The sequence below is a fragment of the Daphnia pulicaria genome, chromosome 1, assembly GCF_021234035.1.
Source record: "Daphnia pulicaria isolate SC F1-1A chromosome 1, SC_F0-13Bv2, whole genome shotgun sequence".
In the NCBI taxonomy this organism is placed as follows: Eukaryota; Metazoa; Arthropoda; class Branchiopoda; order Diplostraca; family Daphniidae; genus Daphnia; species Daphnia pulicaria.
Genome location: NC_060913.1, coordinates 7,994,319 through 8,010,294, shown reverse-complemented (window position 1 = coordinate 8,010,294; position 15,976 = coordinate 7,994,319). Strand labels below are relative to the sequence as shown.

Sequence of the window (15,976 nt, the reverse complement as noted above, 5' to 3'; positions counted from 1 at the left end):
ATGACAACGTACCCGTCACAAATAACTTCAAAACAAGGAGCTATTACTCGAATGAATCAGAAAATTAATAAATTTTTTATCTCCCAGACGTGGTGGCCGAGTGGTTAAGGCGACAGACTGCTAATCTGTTGTGCTCTGCACGCATGAGTTCGAATCTCATCCACGTCGATACTATCGCATTGTATTTATACTTTTTTGTTTATGCTTCCCTCTTGATGTAATCGACCCAATCCGCTTAATACTACATTTCAAAAGAAGGAAAGAGTGTCGGAGTATTGCAGGTGTTACTAACAAGGAGATTTTATGTTTTCGTGGACTTCATATTTAAAGTTTCACAAAGAGCTTCAAATCTTCCATCTATCGGTAATCATAGTGAAACATTGAAACTACTCCCCTTGATTTGCATCAATGCATAACTTTGTGCAAAAACTACTGACGAGAAACAATTCACTCTGGAAAAGAAGAAAACTAACATGGGAGATACTCGACACAGAAAAACCCTAAAGAACTCCACAACTGCGCGTTACTTTATGTCACAAGTCCCGACCGAAACGGCCGTGCCCCACTTCATGTGGGGCTAAACTAAACAGGCAAAGACGATGGACTTTACCGAGCTCTAGCTGAGTAGTTACAATCTGGTGGATGTCAAATGTATCGAAAAAAGGATATGACAGTCTATCTTACGCCAAATACAACATAAGCGAACTCGGCGAAAAAATTATTAACCATCTGCTCCATTAAGAAAGCTAACAAATCATATTTGATGCTCACGATCAGACCTTAATTATTTCGGGTTGCGATTTCTATAAAAATTGACATCGTAAAAGCAGCGGAACAGTAATAAACATTTTCGAAATAATTGTGATTCAGCCATAACATTTTTAATGTGATTTGAACAACATCGTATTTAACCTAACTTCATTCTTAATTCTAAAACAATCAAAGTGTTTTTACCATCGAAGCCCCATCTCTCATCGGTCATCGAAATCCGTTGCGGTGTTGGTCTTGCAACTGTCACTCTTAACTACTTCAATCTTAAGGGGAAGAGTCTGTTAGAAATGATAAAACAATCGTTTAATCAAAACTTATGTATAAATCTAATCGTCGATAACGTAACATAATGTTTTGTAACAACCACCAGAATGCCAAGACGCCGTGAGAAAAATGTAATCAAAGATTTATTAATTATTTCGTGTCGTCAACAATCCTATTTAAATGTTGGGCCGTTTGAGAAGTTCAACATCGAGATGCCATGACATTTTAGATTAACTGACACCGGCAAAGAAAAGAAAAAATTGCGTAAGCTCAAGTACCTGAATCCTTCAATAAGCTGCTGATCCTGGACAGCAATGACGATTGAGTACTTCCGCCCGGATCAGCTTCAACGGATTAATAATGGATTTAAATCGCTCTACAGGAAGGAGATTCCGCTAGAGTAAGAAAACAACTGGAAGAGAAATACAAATGTTTAAACATGGCGGTGATTGACCAATATTCTTCATCGGAAATTCTTATTTCAATACAAGGCAACTCGAGTAGTCTTGCGGATTCACTATTAAGCAGAAGCCTGGTAGATAATTAACGGAAGCGCCTTAACTAATTTATCATTTTTACAGATGGTTTTGAATACCTAAGAAAGATAAAATTAAAGTAAATAAAACCCTCGACTAATGTGTTATTAGGTTAGTGATACAGTGATAAATTAGGAATAGGAAATTATTTAAAAAAAAGGATTTGGAAAAGTTCCGATCCAAAGTTAAATAGATTTAAAAAACTGGGCCAAATCGGTCATGAAATTTTGAAATAAATATCGTAAAAGAAGAACCATTGCGCAATTTATCCCAAAATAAAACATGATCGACGATCGAATAAAATTGACTTCAAAAAATAATTTAGATGACGTCCATTTACAAGGGAAGAGGAGCCGTTTGGCAATCGCAGCTCACATGGACTGGGAGGTTTTGGCAACAAATGTTTGGGGGATTCCGACAGGATAATCCACGATAGATTATCCCGATCAAGAAATCGATAATCTCGTCAAACATATCGCCACTCCGCACCATTACATAACCCAAGTCATAATCCCCTAATCCTCCGCCGCCACAGTTTGAAAGAAAAGGATAATCCTGCCACGCGCGGATGTGGCGGCAGGAAGTGTTCGCCAGGATTTTCTACTCGATCGACCAATAGGGAAGGAGGTCAAACTGTCTAAAAAAATGTTTCCTCAATAAAAAAGAAATCGAAATGGTGGAAATTTCGCATTCTGTCTTTGGACTTTGTTCACTCCACATCTTTTTTTAAAGGTCAGTTTTCTGTTCGTGTCTGTTCCTAGTTCTGAGTTACGATTTAATATTGAAGTGCTAAACGAGTTACCATTAACTTAACTATGTATACTTATGGTAATTATACTTTGTCTTATCTTATTCTTGATACGTAATAACATGATTTAATCTAACTTTATTTTACTTGCAGATTGTTATCCAGTTGTTTCTACTTCAAAATCTTCTTCCGGATCAGGACGTCAGCGCCACTTTTACGACGAGGTCCAACTGGAGCTACTGGAAGCAGAGTTCACCAGAGATCCATTTCCCAATCGAGAAGGTCGTCGCCACATCGCCCAGTTGATTGGCGTCTCTGAGAAATCAATTATGGTATGGCATTTTCATTTTACTTTTTAATTCAGTTACCTGAAATTAATTTTTCTTCTTGATTGTATTAGTGGTGGTTTCAGAATCGCCGTCGACGAGCCCGCCAACTTGGATCATCACGAGCCGCAACTTCAACTCGCGAAACAAATCGCCAACATCGTCGATCACCGCCTTACGTTTATCGTCAACGTCAACAAGGTATAAGTTTCTATTGAATTAAAAAGAATTATGGGATTGATTTAACTTTCGTCTTTTGTTTTAAATTTGCAGATACTTACGACTCCACTCAAGTCCTTCCAACTCCTGGATTCTATTCTCATCCACCGGTAGTTCCAGCCCCCGTGGAACCAATCAACTACTCGACGTCCGGATCATCATCGTCCTCTCCACTTCAATCCGAATGGCTTCCTTCCAGCTGTCCACAAGACGTCGTTAGTCCCCAGTCCAACTACAATAATTCGGATGGAACGCATCAGCAACCTCAGCAACAAGACTATTCCTCCTACTACTGGAAAAACTGGGAATACTCTCCTCCTTTCTATCCAACTTCTTTGACAAATTCGACTTTTTATTCCAACACTGTTCCTGATCCGTTTTCTTCGTCTTACAGTTACTATTCACCTGAAACAACAAATCCGTATTATTATCAGTCCTGCATGTAAATTTGATATTTGACGCATGATTGACAGACAGTCGAATAAATCACGATAAATATCTTAAAAATCATTTTACCTTGTTTTAAAATGATGGTGAATCACACGCTACCTATTAAACGGCTAACAAATAGTAGCGTACACAGGACACAAATGAATGCCAAGGGGTGGTCGGTTTTGCCTTTGTTTTTCATCAAATTTACTAGACAGATAATGTATACTATACATTCCCGATCGAATTGATTTTTTTTTCTATTTATTACAAGAAAAGACTCATTGCCATATTTAATCGAATAGTTCATTTTTCAAGTGGCCTCGGCAAAAAAAAAAAAAAGTCTACCGTCTCGAAAATGAACCGACATCAAAATTAATACTAAACGATTCAAATTTCCCGTTTTTTTTTTTTAAGATTCTATTAAAATTAAGTCCTCCCCCACTGACTCCCCCCGGAATAAACTAAAATTATTTAAACTGCTGAGTGCACCGCCAGAAATCCTGGGAATGTGACGTCATCGTCCGATGTAAATCTGACGAGTAATTCATTCGACGAGGAGGTGATGGTGAAAGGCATCGATTCATATCCGGATTTCTCGAGAAGCAGCCGTGAATTCACTGTAGACCCGTCGTACACCTACACAAATAATATGACGAGACAATCATAAATTTTTCAAGTTTAAAATTTTTAGAAAGAAACGTAGCTCGCGCACCAGGACAAAGTCGAACATCTCTTGAGTTTTAAAAAAGGCAAATAGAAGTTGAATTTTTGTTCCCGGTGAAGTGATGATATTCCAGCGGTAATCGTACGAATTTGGATAAGCCGCTGGATAGTTTGGACTTTCAATTTTCCCAGTTGTCCCCATAACTTCCTCCTTGCCCATTGATATCTAAAATTTATCAGTGATTGACAAGGTATGAATAGAATATTGAACGATAAATAGATTTAGAGATGTGTGATGTTTTCTTACGGTGGCGACATCCCAGTGGGCTGTATTCGCTGAAGTGTATGATGTCGGCCGCGTAAATTTGATCATCACTTTGTGGCTAATCGAATACAAGATTTCACTAGTCGAATGGCTAGATGAAACTTTTCCGTCGTACAACACCTGCCCTGTCGAGTTCCAACCGTCGTATACCTTTTACGGGTTGCGCAAAAATAGGAGATGATTAAAATAATGTAGTCTTCAAATTGATGAACACATTCAGAAAAGGATACTCACTGTCATGATGAGTTGTTCTTGTCCATCACTAGTTGTGATATTCGTGCTGCGATTTCTTTTCAAAAAGATTCCTTTATCGCTTTGATCGGCTTCCACAAACCAGATACATTCGGTTAAGTTGTTGATGTCAGAAAGACTAGTTGGCGATGAAACGACACCTATGTCATAGACGTAGCCTCCACATCCTACCATTGACAAAGTAAACAAATTGATGGAAAAACGAAAGAATAAAAATTTTAACTTAAACAACTGTACCTGGAACGAACGGGTCCAGTTTCATGGACATCATGTCCATCTGAAAAACGAAGATATTTGATGAAATTGGACGATTATAAATTTGTTACAACGCTTACACTTGTATAATCTATGTCAATCATGAAGTTTCTATGGCAATGCGTAGCCGTGAACTCTATGTACAACTTGTTGGAAGATGATCGCATAGACAGAGGTTTCGTAGTTCCGTTATGAGACAAAAGAAGAGGACTCGTCAAGTAAGGTCCATCATAAATCTGTAAAAAAAAATACATTCTTAAGGATTGATTTCAAACGAAGGTATTTTAGTTGAACCATTTATCCCAAAATGACATACCTTTAACGACTGGTTCCTAAGATTAACGTATCTTTTAAAACTGAGCCAAATTGTGTGGTTTTTCTTCACCGATATCGATACAACTTTTTTGAAGACGAGATGGACATTATCCCTATGGCACATAATCATTTGCGAATTTAAATGCCCGGAAGAGGTTGTCATTTGGCTACATCTCTCATGCTGATGACTGCGATAATCTACAATTTCAGAAAACTATTTTATTATCAGGATAAAATTAAAGTTTAGATTTAAAAAATAATACGAGTGTGTACGTATATTACCGCAAGAGTCATTCTCATCCGAACGGTCAATGCAATCGTACTCTCCGTCGCACACTAAGGCAGAGGGGATGCACTGTCGACCACATCGGAATCCATTTCGACACTATCATTCAATATATTAAAATTGATCAAGTGGTAGTGTACAACATCATTAACTTGTAAATCAGATGTCAAAAAGATGTCACCGACTTACCTCCGTATTACAATACAGTTCATCATCTCCAACATATTCGCAATGTTGGATTCCATCGCAAATCCAACGAGATGGCTGGCATTCGTCATCACAGTAAAAATGATCGCTTGGGCAATCATGTTGATTATTTTCAACAGCCGGATTGATTTGCGTGAATTCTATAAAAAACGCAAAATATAGTAGTGTTTAAAGTTGGTTTAAATTACTATATTAAATTGTGATTTCGATAACCTCGGTCCACTGTGAAAATCTCCCATACAGTTGGTGCTTTTGTCCAGGTGTCGTAGTACTCAGATGTAATTTGAATTTGGTAACTTCGGCATGGGTCCAACGGCACAAATCGACGAGGATACATATCAATCTTAGAAAAAAACAGTGAGAATATGTTGGTTTCCTCTGCCTCCCCGTGATAAAAACTGCGGATCTGACGGAACACGCTGGTATTTTCAGCGCTCTCCTCGCCTTCCTATTTTTAAATAAAAAAATTTGTAAAATTACGTACATAAGCAAATGTAAAGATCAAATTCTACTGGAAATATCTCTAGATGAAGCGCAGTCAGTTCTGGTGCACATTCAGAATTGTCCTTCCATTTTAAAGTCAAGGAAGTGGAATCTGCTTCAAAACTTAATAACGATTCCATGCTTATTGTTGAGTTATCGTTCTACGAGAAAAAAAAGCAATTGAAATGTTATTTTAAACGTTGAAAATTATCAATTATCTTTTATACTCAACTGCAGGTGGGACAACGATTTCTGCAAATAATGGTTTGCCTTTGAACGATTGATAATTTGGCACAACCTCGATTGTGTACATGTGACATTGAACAAGAACTTCTTTCAGTTCGAAATGGCAAGTTTTCCCGCTGAATTTCGACGCAGACGAGGAAAGGACGATGGAGAATGTGGCGTTGAATCTTTTCAAACATTTCTGGGGAATGGCCAAGTAATTTTCACCGGTGGACGGCTGCTTCGGGCTAGAATCGTAAACCCGAATCCAAAATCCAGAACTGAATTTAATACAATCAACTGAAAGTGGGGTCCACTCGATTTGGAGTGAGTTGTTCTCGTCTAACGTAGCTTCAATTTTCCCAGAAGGATTTATGTAATTATTTTCTAAATTAAAAAAAACAAACAATACTAATCGCGATCTCTTTCATCATGTAAAATAAAACTACAAGAAAAATACCTGCATGATTGATGTCCAACAAGGTGGCCAAAGAACATTTGACTGCTCCCCTCAAATAGAGTATTGCATTTTGGTTTTGTTTCAGATCAGCTTCAACTTTCGTAATTAAAATCAAAGAGCCAAGTGTTACTACATGAATATACTAATTAAATAGAAAAATTAAGCTCGTTTACCGGATCGGACAGTCGAGTTCTTGGAAGAATCAAGCGAAGCAGACAGTGCCAGAATTTCAGTCAATTCTTCTTCTGTTTTCTTATTTGCGACGATGGAAATTAATCCTCGTACGACCGTCTCTAATTTTTCGAGGCGCTCCCGCAGATGCCGGCACTCCGCTGGGTTGCATTCCGAATTCGCCCATACATTACTGGTGCAGCTGATCACAAGGATCCCTAAAATAATCTCAAAATACCATCCCATGATTAATCACTTCCAACACTTTACTGGAGGAGGTATTTCAACACGTCAGTACGCCACCAGGAAAGCACTGCAACTTTTCAACCGATGACAAACTGTAGCGTACATTTTATATGCAACTGATTTTATTACACGCGCAGCTACAGACACCAGCAAAAAAACTGTCATAGCTAATTCTTATCAGAAATGCGTAGGAATTGAATTACAGCCTGCAGCCTAGCTATTTTTCATAATAAGCGGTTCAAGCTTAAATGATATCCCTCCCGTTTCATAGCTAAAATCTGCATTTGTTTATTTGTCTCGTCTGTCGATTGACTTTGTCAGGAACACGATATTTACATTGGCTCATATTTCTAATAATAAACACGTACGAGATATTTTAACGCCTAGAAAAAATCAGAAAAAGAATTCGAAATCAAATCGAGTGTAGCATGTGTTTGCTATGAGAAAAAACAAAAACGTGAGCTTATTTTTACTATGGGTGATTCTGCTGGGACATGCAAGTCCTGGATAAGCAGTAAAAACAATAAAAATAAAACTTTAATATATCATTCTAAGGGGATGGTCTCTATCTAGAAATAAAACACGAGGTAGCGAAACAAACTAAATGAAACAAAAGTGGATACCTCAGTTGATCATCTGTCTTCTAATGTTGGTCCTTGGCTGAGAAGACCGATAAAGACACAAGCTTGCTGCTGTGGCAGTTTTGCACTGCTGGTACCCGATGAGAAGGTTAACTTCAAACTACTTCAATCAGCAAATATCTGTGCTTCAGATTTTAACCAGTTTGTTGATTCCAACTATTTTGTTACTTACAATTTCTTGAATGTTCAGTGAATTTTACGATAAAGTGGTCGTAGAGCACGTGACCTAACGCTAAAATTCTTATAACAAGTGACAAATTACATGTTATTAACCTTGAAATTGCTAAAATGTGTATGCGTCGAACGTTATTCTTATTCTTGTCGTAGGCAGCTGTTAAGTTCCTAATTTCTACTCCTAAATCTTAATAGCAAACTAGTTAACTAGCTGTTTTCAAAAAATTCCATTTCCATCTTGTTCTGCTGTCGTCTGCTTTGCAAACTCGTTACTGACAAGCAACGATAATGGCGCCAAAAAGTTCTATCGATTATTCGCTCGAATCGAATCGGTTGTATTTTAATTTTTAAGTCAATAAAATATAATAAAATATAATATTTAAAAAAAATGAAATTACAATCTGTAAGAAAGAAAAAACATTTGGAATAATTAATCATCACACGGAATTTAATTTTTTCAAGCGGGCAAATAATGCAAAAAACTCTCAGGTACGAACCGATATCAAGATGAATATCAAGCGCTAAAAATAACATATTAAATGACCCCATTAACATTGAGTCTCCAACCCCTATATTAAAAAATAAAAACAAACCATTTAAACCGATTTAAACGGTCGAGAACAAAGCCAGAAATCCCGGAAAAGTTGTGTCATCGTCGTCCGATGTAAATCTGACGAGTAATTCATTCGATGAGGAGATGATGGTGAAAGGTGTTTTGGCCAATCCGGATTTCTCCAGAAGCAGCTGGGAATTTACTGCAGACCCGTCGTACACCTAATTAAACGGTGACATCCTCCTAATTGTTAAATTTGTTTCATTATAGAAAATACAGGATAGCTCACGCACCAAGACAGAGTCGAATTTCTCTTGAGTTTTAAAAAAGGCAAATAGAAGTCGAATTTTCGTGCCCGGTGAAGTGACGATATTCCAGCGGTAATCGTACGAATTGGGATAAGCCGCTGGATAGTTGGGACTTTCAATTGTTCCTGACGATCCCACAATTATCTCCTTGCGCACCTTCATCTATATTTATATGACGTCAATGAAGTACAATTAAAATTAGTCTCAAACTGAAGTATTAAATTTTTTATCAGATTTGTGCTGTTGTGCACATCTTTCTAGTCATTCTTACAGTAGCAACACTCCAGCGGGCTGTGCTGTTGGACACTTCCGTCGGTCGTGGAAACCTGATCATCATTTTACGACTGATGGAATACAGGATTTCACTTGTCTGTGGGTTAGATGAAACGTCGTACAGCACTTGCCCTGTCGAGTTCCAACCGTCGTATACCTTTTATCAGCGTATGGTTTGTGCAAAAATGAGAGATGTGAAAATGTAGCTTTTATACTTGATAAACAAAATTAGAAAAGAATGCTCACTGTCATGATGGGTTGATCTTGATCATCGTTACCAGCAGTGACGTTTGCCATGCGATTTCTTTTTAAAATAATTCCAGTTTCACCTTGTTCAGCCTCCACAAACCAGACACATTCGGTTTTGCTGTCGTTAACCGAAAGATTATTTGGCGAGAAAACGACACCTTTCTCGTAGACGTAGCCTCCGCATCCTACCAATGAATAAGTCAGCATATATAAGTAAAAACAAAGAAAGTAATGAAAAGGAAACCCGCTTAAACCTGGAAAGAACGGCTCCAGCTTCATGGGCACCATATCCATCTAAGCAGGGCAATACAAGTTTGAAACATTGAGATGGTGTACATTAACTATTTATCGCCATACTTACGCTCGTATAATCGATATCAATCACAAACTTCCTGCGACAATACATTTCTGGGAACTCTATGTATAAACTGTTAGAGGATGACCGCATAGACAGAGGTTTTGTAGATCCTTTATTATGAGACAAAAGTAGAGGACTCGTCCAGTAAGGCCCGTCATAAATCTGTGCAAAAAAATTTCTTAATGGATGGCTTCCGCCGTAGATAAAAGATGAGTTTTTACTTGAACATTTAAATTAATTGTCCCAAAATATCGTACCTTTAACGTTTGGTTTCTATAGTTTCTATAGCTATTAAAACTGAGCCAAATTGTGTGATTGGATGGCACCGATATCAAAACAAATTTTTTTGAGGCAAGCTGCAGCTGAACTGGATTGCACGTTATCATTTTCGAATTCAAATGCCCAGAATAGTTTGTCAGCTGATTACAATTCTCTCGCTGATCAATTGGATAATCTGCAGTTTCTCAAAACAGTTTCTCTTAGAAAAAATTGCGGTAAAATAATAATTATACGAAATAAAAGATGTACCACAGTAATTTTCATCGGAACCGTCAAAACAATCGTACTCTCTATTGCACACCAAGGAAGAGGGGATGCACTGCCGGCCTCGGCTACATCGGAATTCACAATTCTACATCACAATAAATGTGCTCAGGGGAAACACAACAAATCAATATTTTAAAATCAAATATACTAAATATATGTTTTAAATAACTGTAGGCATACTTCATTCACGTGACAATGCTGTTCATCATTTACCGCGTCACAGTCACGAGATCCATCGCAAATCCAATCATATGGTTGGCATATGTTATCGCAGTTCAATTGACCGCTTGAGCAATCATATGAATTGTGGCTTGGATTCATTTGGGTGAATACTAGAACATATCGAACAAATTTTACGAACGAAGAGTTTAATGTGTGCAATCTACTAATAACGTTTGTACCTCGTTCTTCCGTGAAAGTCTCCCATAGAGACGGTGCTCTGGTCCAGGTGTTGGAGTACTCTGATCTAATTTCGATTTTGTATTTTCGGCATGGATCCAACGGCACCCATACAACAGGACAAGTTTGATTTTCAGGAAGTGACAAGGAGAAAATGTTGGTTTCCTCTTTGAGGCAATTTCGTGGAATCCGAAGGGACATTGTTGCATTTCCAAAGTTCTCTATACCGTCCTGTTTTAGGAACCAAATTAATAATACAGAAAAGAAAAGAAGATTCAAATTCTAGGCTACTGGAAATATCTTTAAATAAAGCGAAGTCAGCTGATGTGTACACCCAGAATTATCTTTCCATTTTAGAGTAAATAAGCTAGAATTGGATCCAACACTTATTAACGATTCCAAGCTTTTTGCCGAGTTATCGTTCTGCAAGAAAAACTAACAAACAATTTAATTACTAATTTAGTTGCTGAAATATTAAAATCATCTTTTTTACTTAACTGCAGGTGGGATAACGATTTCGGTAAATATTGTTTTTCCTTTGAGCGATTGATAATTTGGCACAACTTCGATTGTGTAAACCCGACACTGAATGAGAACATCATTTAGTTCGAAATGGCAAGTTTTCCCGCTGAATTTCGACGCAGACGAGGGAAGGGCGATGGAGAATGAGGCGTTTGCCCGCCGTTTCAAACATTTCTGGGGAATAGCCAAATAATTTTCGCCGGTGGACGGCTGCTTCTGGCTCGAATCGTAAACCCGAATCCAAACGCCAGAACTGAATTTGATGCAATCAATTGAACGTGGGGTCCACTCGATTTGAAGCAAGTTGTTCTCGCCTAACGTAGCTTCGATTTTCCCAGACGGATTTATTCCATCATTTTCTGTGAAAACAATAAGACTTATCGCGATCTCTGTCGCCATGTAAAATTAAATTAGAACACTACGAGGAAATAGGAAATACCCGATCGATTGATGTCTAGTTGATTGGCCAAGGAACATTTGACTGCTCCCCTTAATTGGAGCATTGCATTTTGGTTTTGTTTCTGATCGGCTTCAACTATTATTATAATAAAATTCAAAGTGCCTAGGGTTACTATATGAATACTAACTAAATAGAAGCTTAAGCTCGTTTACCGGGTCGGACAGTCGAGTTCTTGAACGAATCAAGCGAAGCAGACAGTGCCAGAATTTCAGTCAATTCTTCTTCTGTTTTCTTATTTGCGACGATGGAAATTAAACCTCGTACGACCGTCTCTAATTTTTCGAGGCGCTCCCGCAGATGCAGACACTCCGCTGCATTCCGAATTCGCCCAAACATTACTGGTGCAGCTGATCACAAGGATCACTAAAATCATCTCAAAATACCATCCCATGATTTATCACTTCAACAACTTGTCAAGTAACAATTGACTAAAGTAGGTACAATTCCATCTCGCCAGAAAGCAAATTAGAATGTTACACTGTCCTTGTCAAACTGACGACAATCTGTAGCCCACACTTTTGCATTGAAAGCTGATTTCCTAGTACTCGTGCAGCTACAGATAGCAGCATCTGTCTACCAAGCTAATTCTTATCAGAAACGAGTAGGAATTGAATTACAGGAATTTGAGCTTGCCAAAAGGGTAAATGTAGCCTAGCGATTCAAACGTAAATAATATCCCGTCGCTATAGTAGCTTCCATTTCATGGCAAGCGTCTGCATTTTATTTACTTTTCTAATCTTTCGATCGACTTGGATGGAACAAGATATCTTGGCTCATATTTCTTACTAGTGAAAACGCTCGAGATATTTTATCGCCCAGCAAAAACCAAAAAGAATTTGAGAACAAAATGTGTTTGATATGAAAAATAACAAAAAATGAAACCCAATCATGCAATCAAAAACAAAAGCGCAATTCCGGTCAACAAACGCATGCGGATGTCTAGGGTTTGACAACGTACCCGTCACAAATAACTTCAAAACAAGGAGCTATTACTCGAATGGATCAGAAATCTAATAAATTTTATGGTTCCCAGACGTGGTGGCCGAGTGGTTAAGGCGACAGACTGCTAATCTGTTGTGCTCTGCACGCATGAGTTCGAATCTCATCCACGTCGATAATACAACATCATATTTTATCTTTTTGTATTTCTATCTTAATGCAATTGACCCCTCTCACTATTGTATAAAAAGGAAAAAATAGCGTAAGTATTGCACGTTACTTTATGTCAAAAGACCCGACCAAAACGACCGTGCCCCCCTTCGTCGACTGTGCCGAGCTATTGCTGAGTAGTAATAATCTGGTGGATGTCAAATGTATCGAAAAAAAGAAAAGGATATGACAGTCTATGTTACGCCAAATAAAACATAGCAAACTCGACGAGATAATTAGTCTGCCCTGCCAGAAAACGTAACAAAACATTTTTAACGATCACGATCAGATCTTAATTTCAGGTTGCCATAAAAGAAGTGAACGTTTTTAGACATTTTCAAAATGTTTACGATTCAGCATATGCAAAATTTTAAGTATGATATGAGCAATTTAACCTAATACTTAATTCTACAACAATCAAAATGTTCTTACCTTGAAGCTCTAATAGTGCTGGTTAAGTTTGGTGCCGGAAATAGTTTTCCATGGTGGGGATGAAGAGTGGTATTTTTCCCCAGCTACACATTTGCAAAAAGATCTGGTGGATCTGTTTATTTCTGCTGGATCTACCTAGCAGGGAGGAGAGCCTATGTCATTTTTCACAAGACTTGCAAGATTACTGAGCTGAAAAATAAATACAAAAAAGGTAACTGTATCACTATACATCATTTAGAACACTTAGGGGGGGGGGGAGAGAATAGTTGAACAAATGAAATTAAGCAAAAGTGTGTACCTCATTTGATCATGTCTTCTAAAGTTGTTGGTTGAGAAGAATAACGATAAAGACACAAGCTTTCTTCTGTGGCAGTCTTGCACTGCTAGTACCATATGAGGCAGTTAACTTCAAACTTCATGATCCATCAACCATCAACAAACTGTGCAACAGATTTCACACATTTTAACCAATTTGTTGCTTCTAACTATTCTTGAATGTTCGGTAAATTTTATGAAAGGCAGTGACCGCACGTGACCTGCTAAAATCTAAAATTCTCATCTAGCAAAAAAAAGAAGTGACTAATATTATGTTAATACCTTAAAATAATAACTAAAATATGTATCCACGTACGTTATTCTTATTCTTTTTACTTTTGGTAGGCAATCCTAAACTACGAATATAAGTATTTTTACTGTATCTCATTTCAGTCAAGTGACGTCTGCTTTGTTATTGTTACCGTAACAGACGATGATGGCGCCAAAAAGTCCAATCGATTACATAATTTTGCATTACAAAACTGACAATATAAATTCTGATAAATTTCTATTTTTATTTTTTCTCGAAATAAAATGACAGGTATGGCTCAAAAGTAACGAGTAAATTTGCCACTGATTAAAGTGTTCCCATCAAACAACAAACTCCCCGGCTGCGGCTGCTAGGCTGCAAAAATGATTTAAGAAAACCTCAACTGATGATGCGGAAAAAATAGCATAAATAATGCGATCCGGGCGGAAGGAACGGGTTAGTACTCAAAATTTACAAAGGAAAGCAGTTTGTATTGCCCAACATAAACAAATTAACCAACCATTAAGGGTTATTCGATTCGAACTGCCAATTCTTTTCGATACCCATCGCTATCCAGTTGTTCATATCTTCCTTCGCAATCTTTGTGCAGATTAACAAAACGATTTTCTGAAGAGGATTATTCTCTTGCATCAACACATCGATTCCCTTTTTAGTGACATAGCAACACCCAATGATTTTCAAGCGCTTAAGATTACGAAAAGAGTGTAGGTCGTTGGCCTTTTGCAGAATCGCATCAGTAAGAGTATAACAGGCCTCTAAATGAACAATAGCAAGCAACGGGGACCTTACTACTGACCTTACTAACTACAAGCGGGGAAAATTAACGGCGACTTTTTTGTGGTCAAAAAGATCAAACTGTGCCAGTGATCGAGGATTGATGAAATTAATCCGCAAAACGGTGACTGCGTGACTGAGATATTCCATTTGGGAAGAGGGATCGCTCGGACGATGAACAGCTTCCCAAGGTGTAAGCTTATACACAGATAAAAACTTAATTCTCTCTTCTTAACTTAAGAGTGGCCATCTGCCAGCAAGCTGTAAATCCCACATTCAGACTTCAGATGTTGTATGTTTTACCTATTGTTGTCACCCCAGAAGAAAATTCTGAATATTGAGTTTAGGCTTTCCAAATCCAGAAACACCTTCGCTGATGACTGTGATGGATCCAAATAAGGCAGTGTTAATAACAATGACTCACTCCACATCCTATGAGTTATTAAAAGTAATGAATTTCTTCTGTGAATTGAAATTTTTATACTGTTACCAATATCTTTGTGACTGTAGGATGATGGGTACAGCAGTAGGCCTACAGGGGATATTTTGCAAGTGGAGTCTCACAGAAAGATTTGTTGGCACAAGCGATAGGCTGTAAAAATTCAAACAATTACTTCAATCTTACTAATACCTTAACCAGCAGCAACAATCTAATGAAATTGGTTTGTTTCAATTAACAAAACCAATTTCAGGGTCTCAACCAGTTCTTTAGCATCTGTTACAAATTTATCAAGGGTCGACTTAAGCATGACTTTAGCCACACAGCATTGTACCATAAATCCTACAAATAATTCGTGTCTCTATCTTCATTAACATTGAAGTCCCTACGTCCCTACGAGAAATTGCTTTCACAAAAAGCACATTGTGGGCCAATGCGAGTGGACAAGAATGATTTAAATGGACAGGCAAGTTACCAAAGCAATTGATCTTAACGGATCTTTGATGGGACTGTAGTCAATATATTCATGATATCTTGATAAGAATAGCATAATCATTAATAGTAAAGAAAACTCCAGCTTCCGCTGAAAACAAATTTACCTTGGCCATTAAGCGCCTTTAATCTTTTGAAACATGTTTCGACTTAGCAGCAGAGCCCAAACAATGGCGGAGGCGGAGGGTGGTGGCACTGGTGGCTGGTTGGTTGAGCAGAGTCTGGAGACATCAATCCATCATAGTTCAAATGTTTGCTGCTAGATGTCAGTTTTTCCCTTCTGGCGCATTATTTGAATTAATGAAAATGAAAAACTGATTTTTTCACGAAAGGAAATAACAGGTTATTTGAGTGGCCCCTGAATAAATCTTTTACATTGAATCTTATGAACACTCGAAAGGAAAAAAAGGCAAGACCGACCCAACAAAATGCGATCA

At 37.8% G+C, this 15,976-nt stretch overlaps 2 protein-coding genes, 1 long non-coding RNA gene and 2 other non-coding genes across 10 annotated transcripts; 3 read left to right on the top strand and 2 right to left on the bottom strand.

Moving 5' to 3' along the window:
- The first annotated feature begins 86 nt into the window (after positions 1-86).
- Positions 87-168, top strand: Trnas-gcu. The gene has a single exon. It is a non-coding gene; the product is annotated as a tRNA-Ser (tRNA).
- Positions 169-2,386: 2,218 nt separating this feature from the next.
- On the top strand, positions 2,387-3,310 carry LOC124332898 (homeobox protein SEBOX-like). Its single transcript, XM_046788927.1, has 4 exons — positions 2,387-2,399; positions 2,473-2,651; positions 2,720-2,846; positions 2,919-3,310. Exons 1-4 carry the CDS (start codon positions 2,387-2,389, stop codon positions 3,308-3,310), a joined length of 711 nt encoding a protein of 236 aa, XP_046644883.1.
- A 162-nt stretch (positions 3,311-3,472) lies between these two features.
- On the bottom strand, positions 3,473-13,807 carry LOC124345136. 6 transcript variants are annotated; one of them, XM_046798281.1, is made up of 16 exons: positions 13,547-13,807; positions 13,249-13,437; positions 11,820-12,030; positions 6,768-6,863; positions 6,315-6,694; positions 6,112-6,243; positions 5,813-6,047; positions 5,582-5,739; positions 5,389-5,491; positions 5,108-5,304; positions 4,872-5,027; positions 4,774-4,813; positions 4,519-4,703; positions 4,267-4,434; positions 4,009-4,185; positions 3,473-3,932 (listed from the first exon to the last, which is right to left on the bottom strand). In XM_046798281.1, the coding sequence occupies exons 3-16, from the start codon at positions 12,001-12,003 to the stop codon at positions 3,768-3,770; spliced, it is 2,376 nt and encodes a 791-aa protein (XP_046654237.1). In that variant the 5' UTR covers positions 12,004-12,030; positions 13,249-13,437; positions 13,547-13,807; the 3' UTR covers positions 3,473-3,767. The 6 variants fall into 6 exon arrangements, with proteins under 6 accessions (XP_046654237.1, XP_046654235.1, XP_046654233.1 ...); XM_046798279.1 differs by lacking the exons at positions 11,820-12,030; positions 13,249-13,437; positions 13,547-13,807 and adding exons at positions 6,941-7,194; positions 12,069-12,209; XM_046798277.1 differs by lacking the exons at positions 11,820-12,030; positions 13,249-13,437; positions 13,547-13,807 and adding exons at positions 6,941-7,687; positions 7,808-8,596.
- Trnas-gcu lies at positions 12,700-12,781 on the top strand. The gene has a single exon. It is a non-coding gene; the product is annotated as a tRNA-Ser (tRNA).
- Positions 13,808-14,756: 949 nt separating the features above from the next.
- LOC124350407 lies at positions 14,757-15,737 on the bottom strand. The gene is made up of 4 exons (XR_006920919.1): positions 15,647-15,737; positions 15,099-15,200; positions 14,912-15,040; positions 14,757-14,806 (listed from the first exon to the last, which is right to left on the bottom strand). It is a non-coding gene; the product is annotated as an uncharacterized LOC124350407 (long non-coding RNA).
- Positions 15,738-15,976: the final 239 nt, after the last annotated feature.

Coding starts and splice junctions, on each gene's coding strand:
- LOC124332898 (XM_046788927.1), top strand. Junction 2,652..2,719: donor TCTCTGAGAAATCAATTATG/GTATGGCATTTT, acceptor TGATTGTATTAG/TGGTGGTTTCAGAATCGCCG. Junction 2,847..2,918: donor TTATCGTCAACGTCAACAAG/GTATAAGTTTCT, acceptor TTAAATTTGCAG/ATACTTACGACTCCACTCAA.
- LOC124345136 (XM_046798279.1), bottom strand. CDS start 7,184: ATGGGATGGTATTTTGAGATTATTTTAGGGATCCTTGTGATCAGCTGC. Junction 4,186..4,266: donor CCCACTGGGATGTCGCCACC/GTAAGAAAACAT, acceptor GATAAATTTTAG/ATATCAATGGGCAAGGAGGA. Junction 3,933..4,008: donor AGATGTTCGACTTTGTCCTG/GTGCGCGAGCTA, acceptor TTATTTGTGTAG/GTGTACGACGGGTCTACAGT.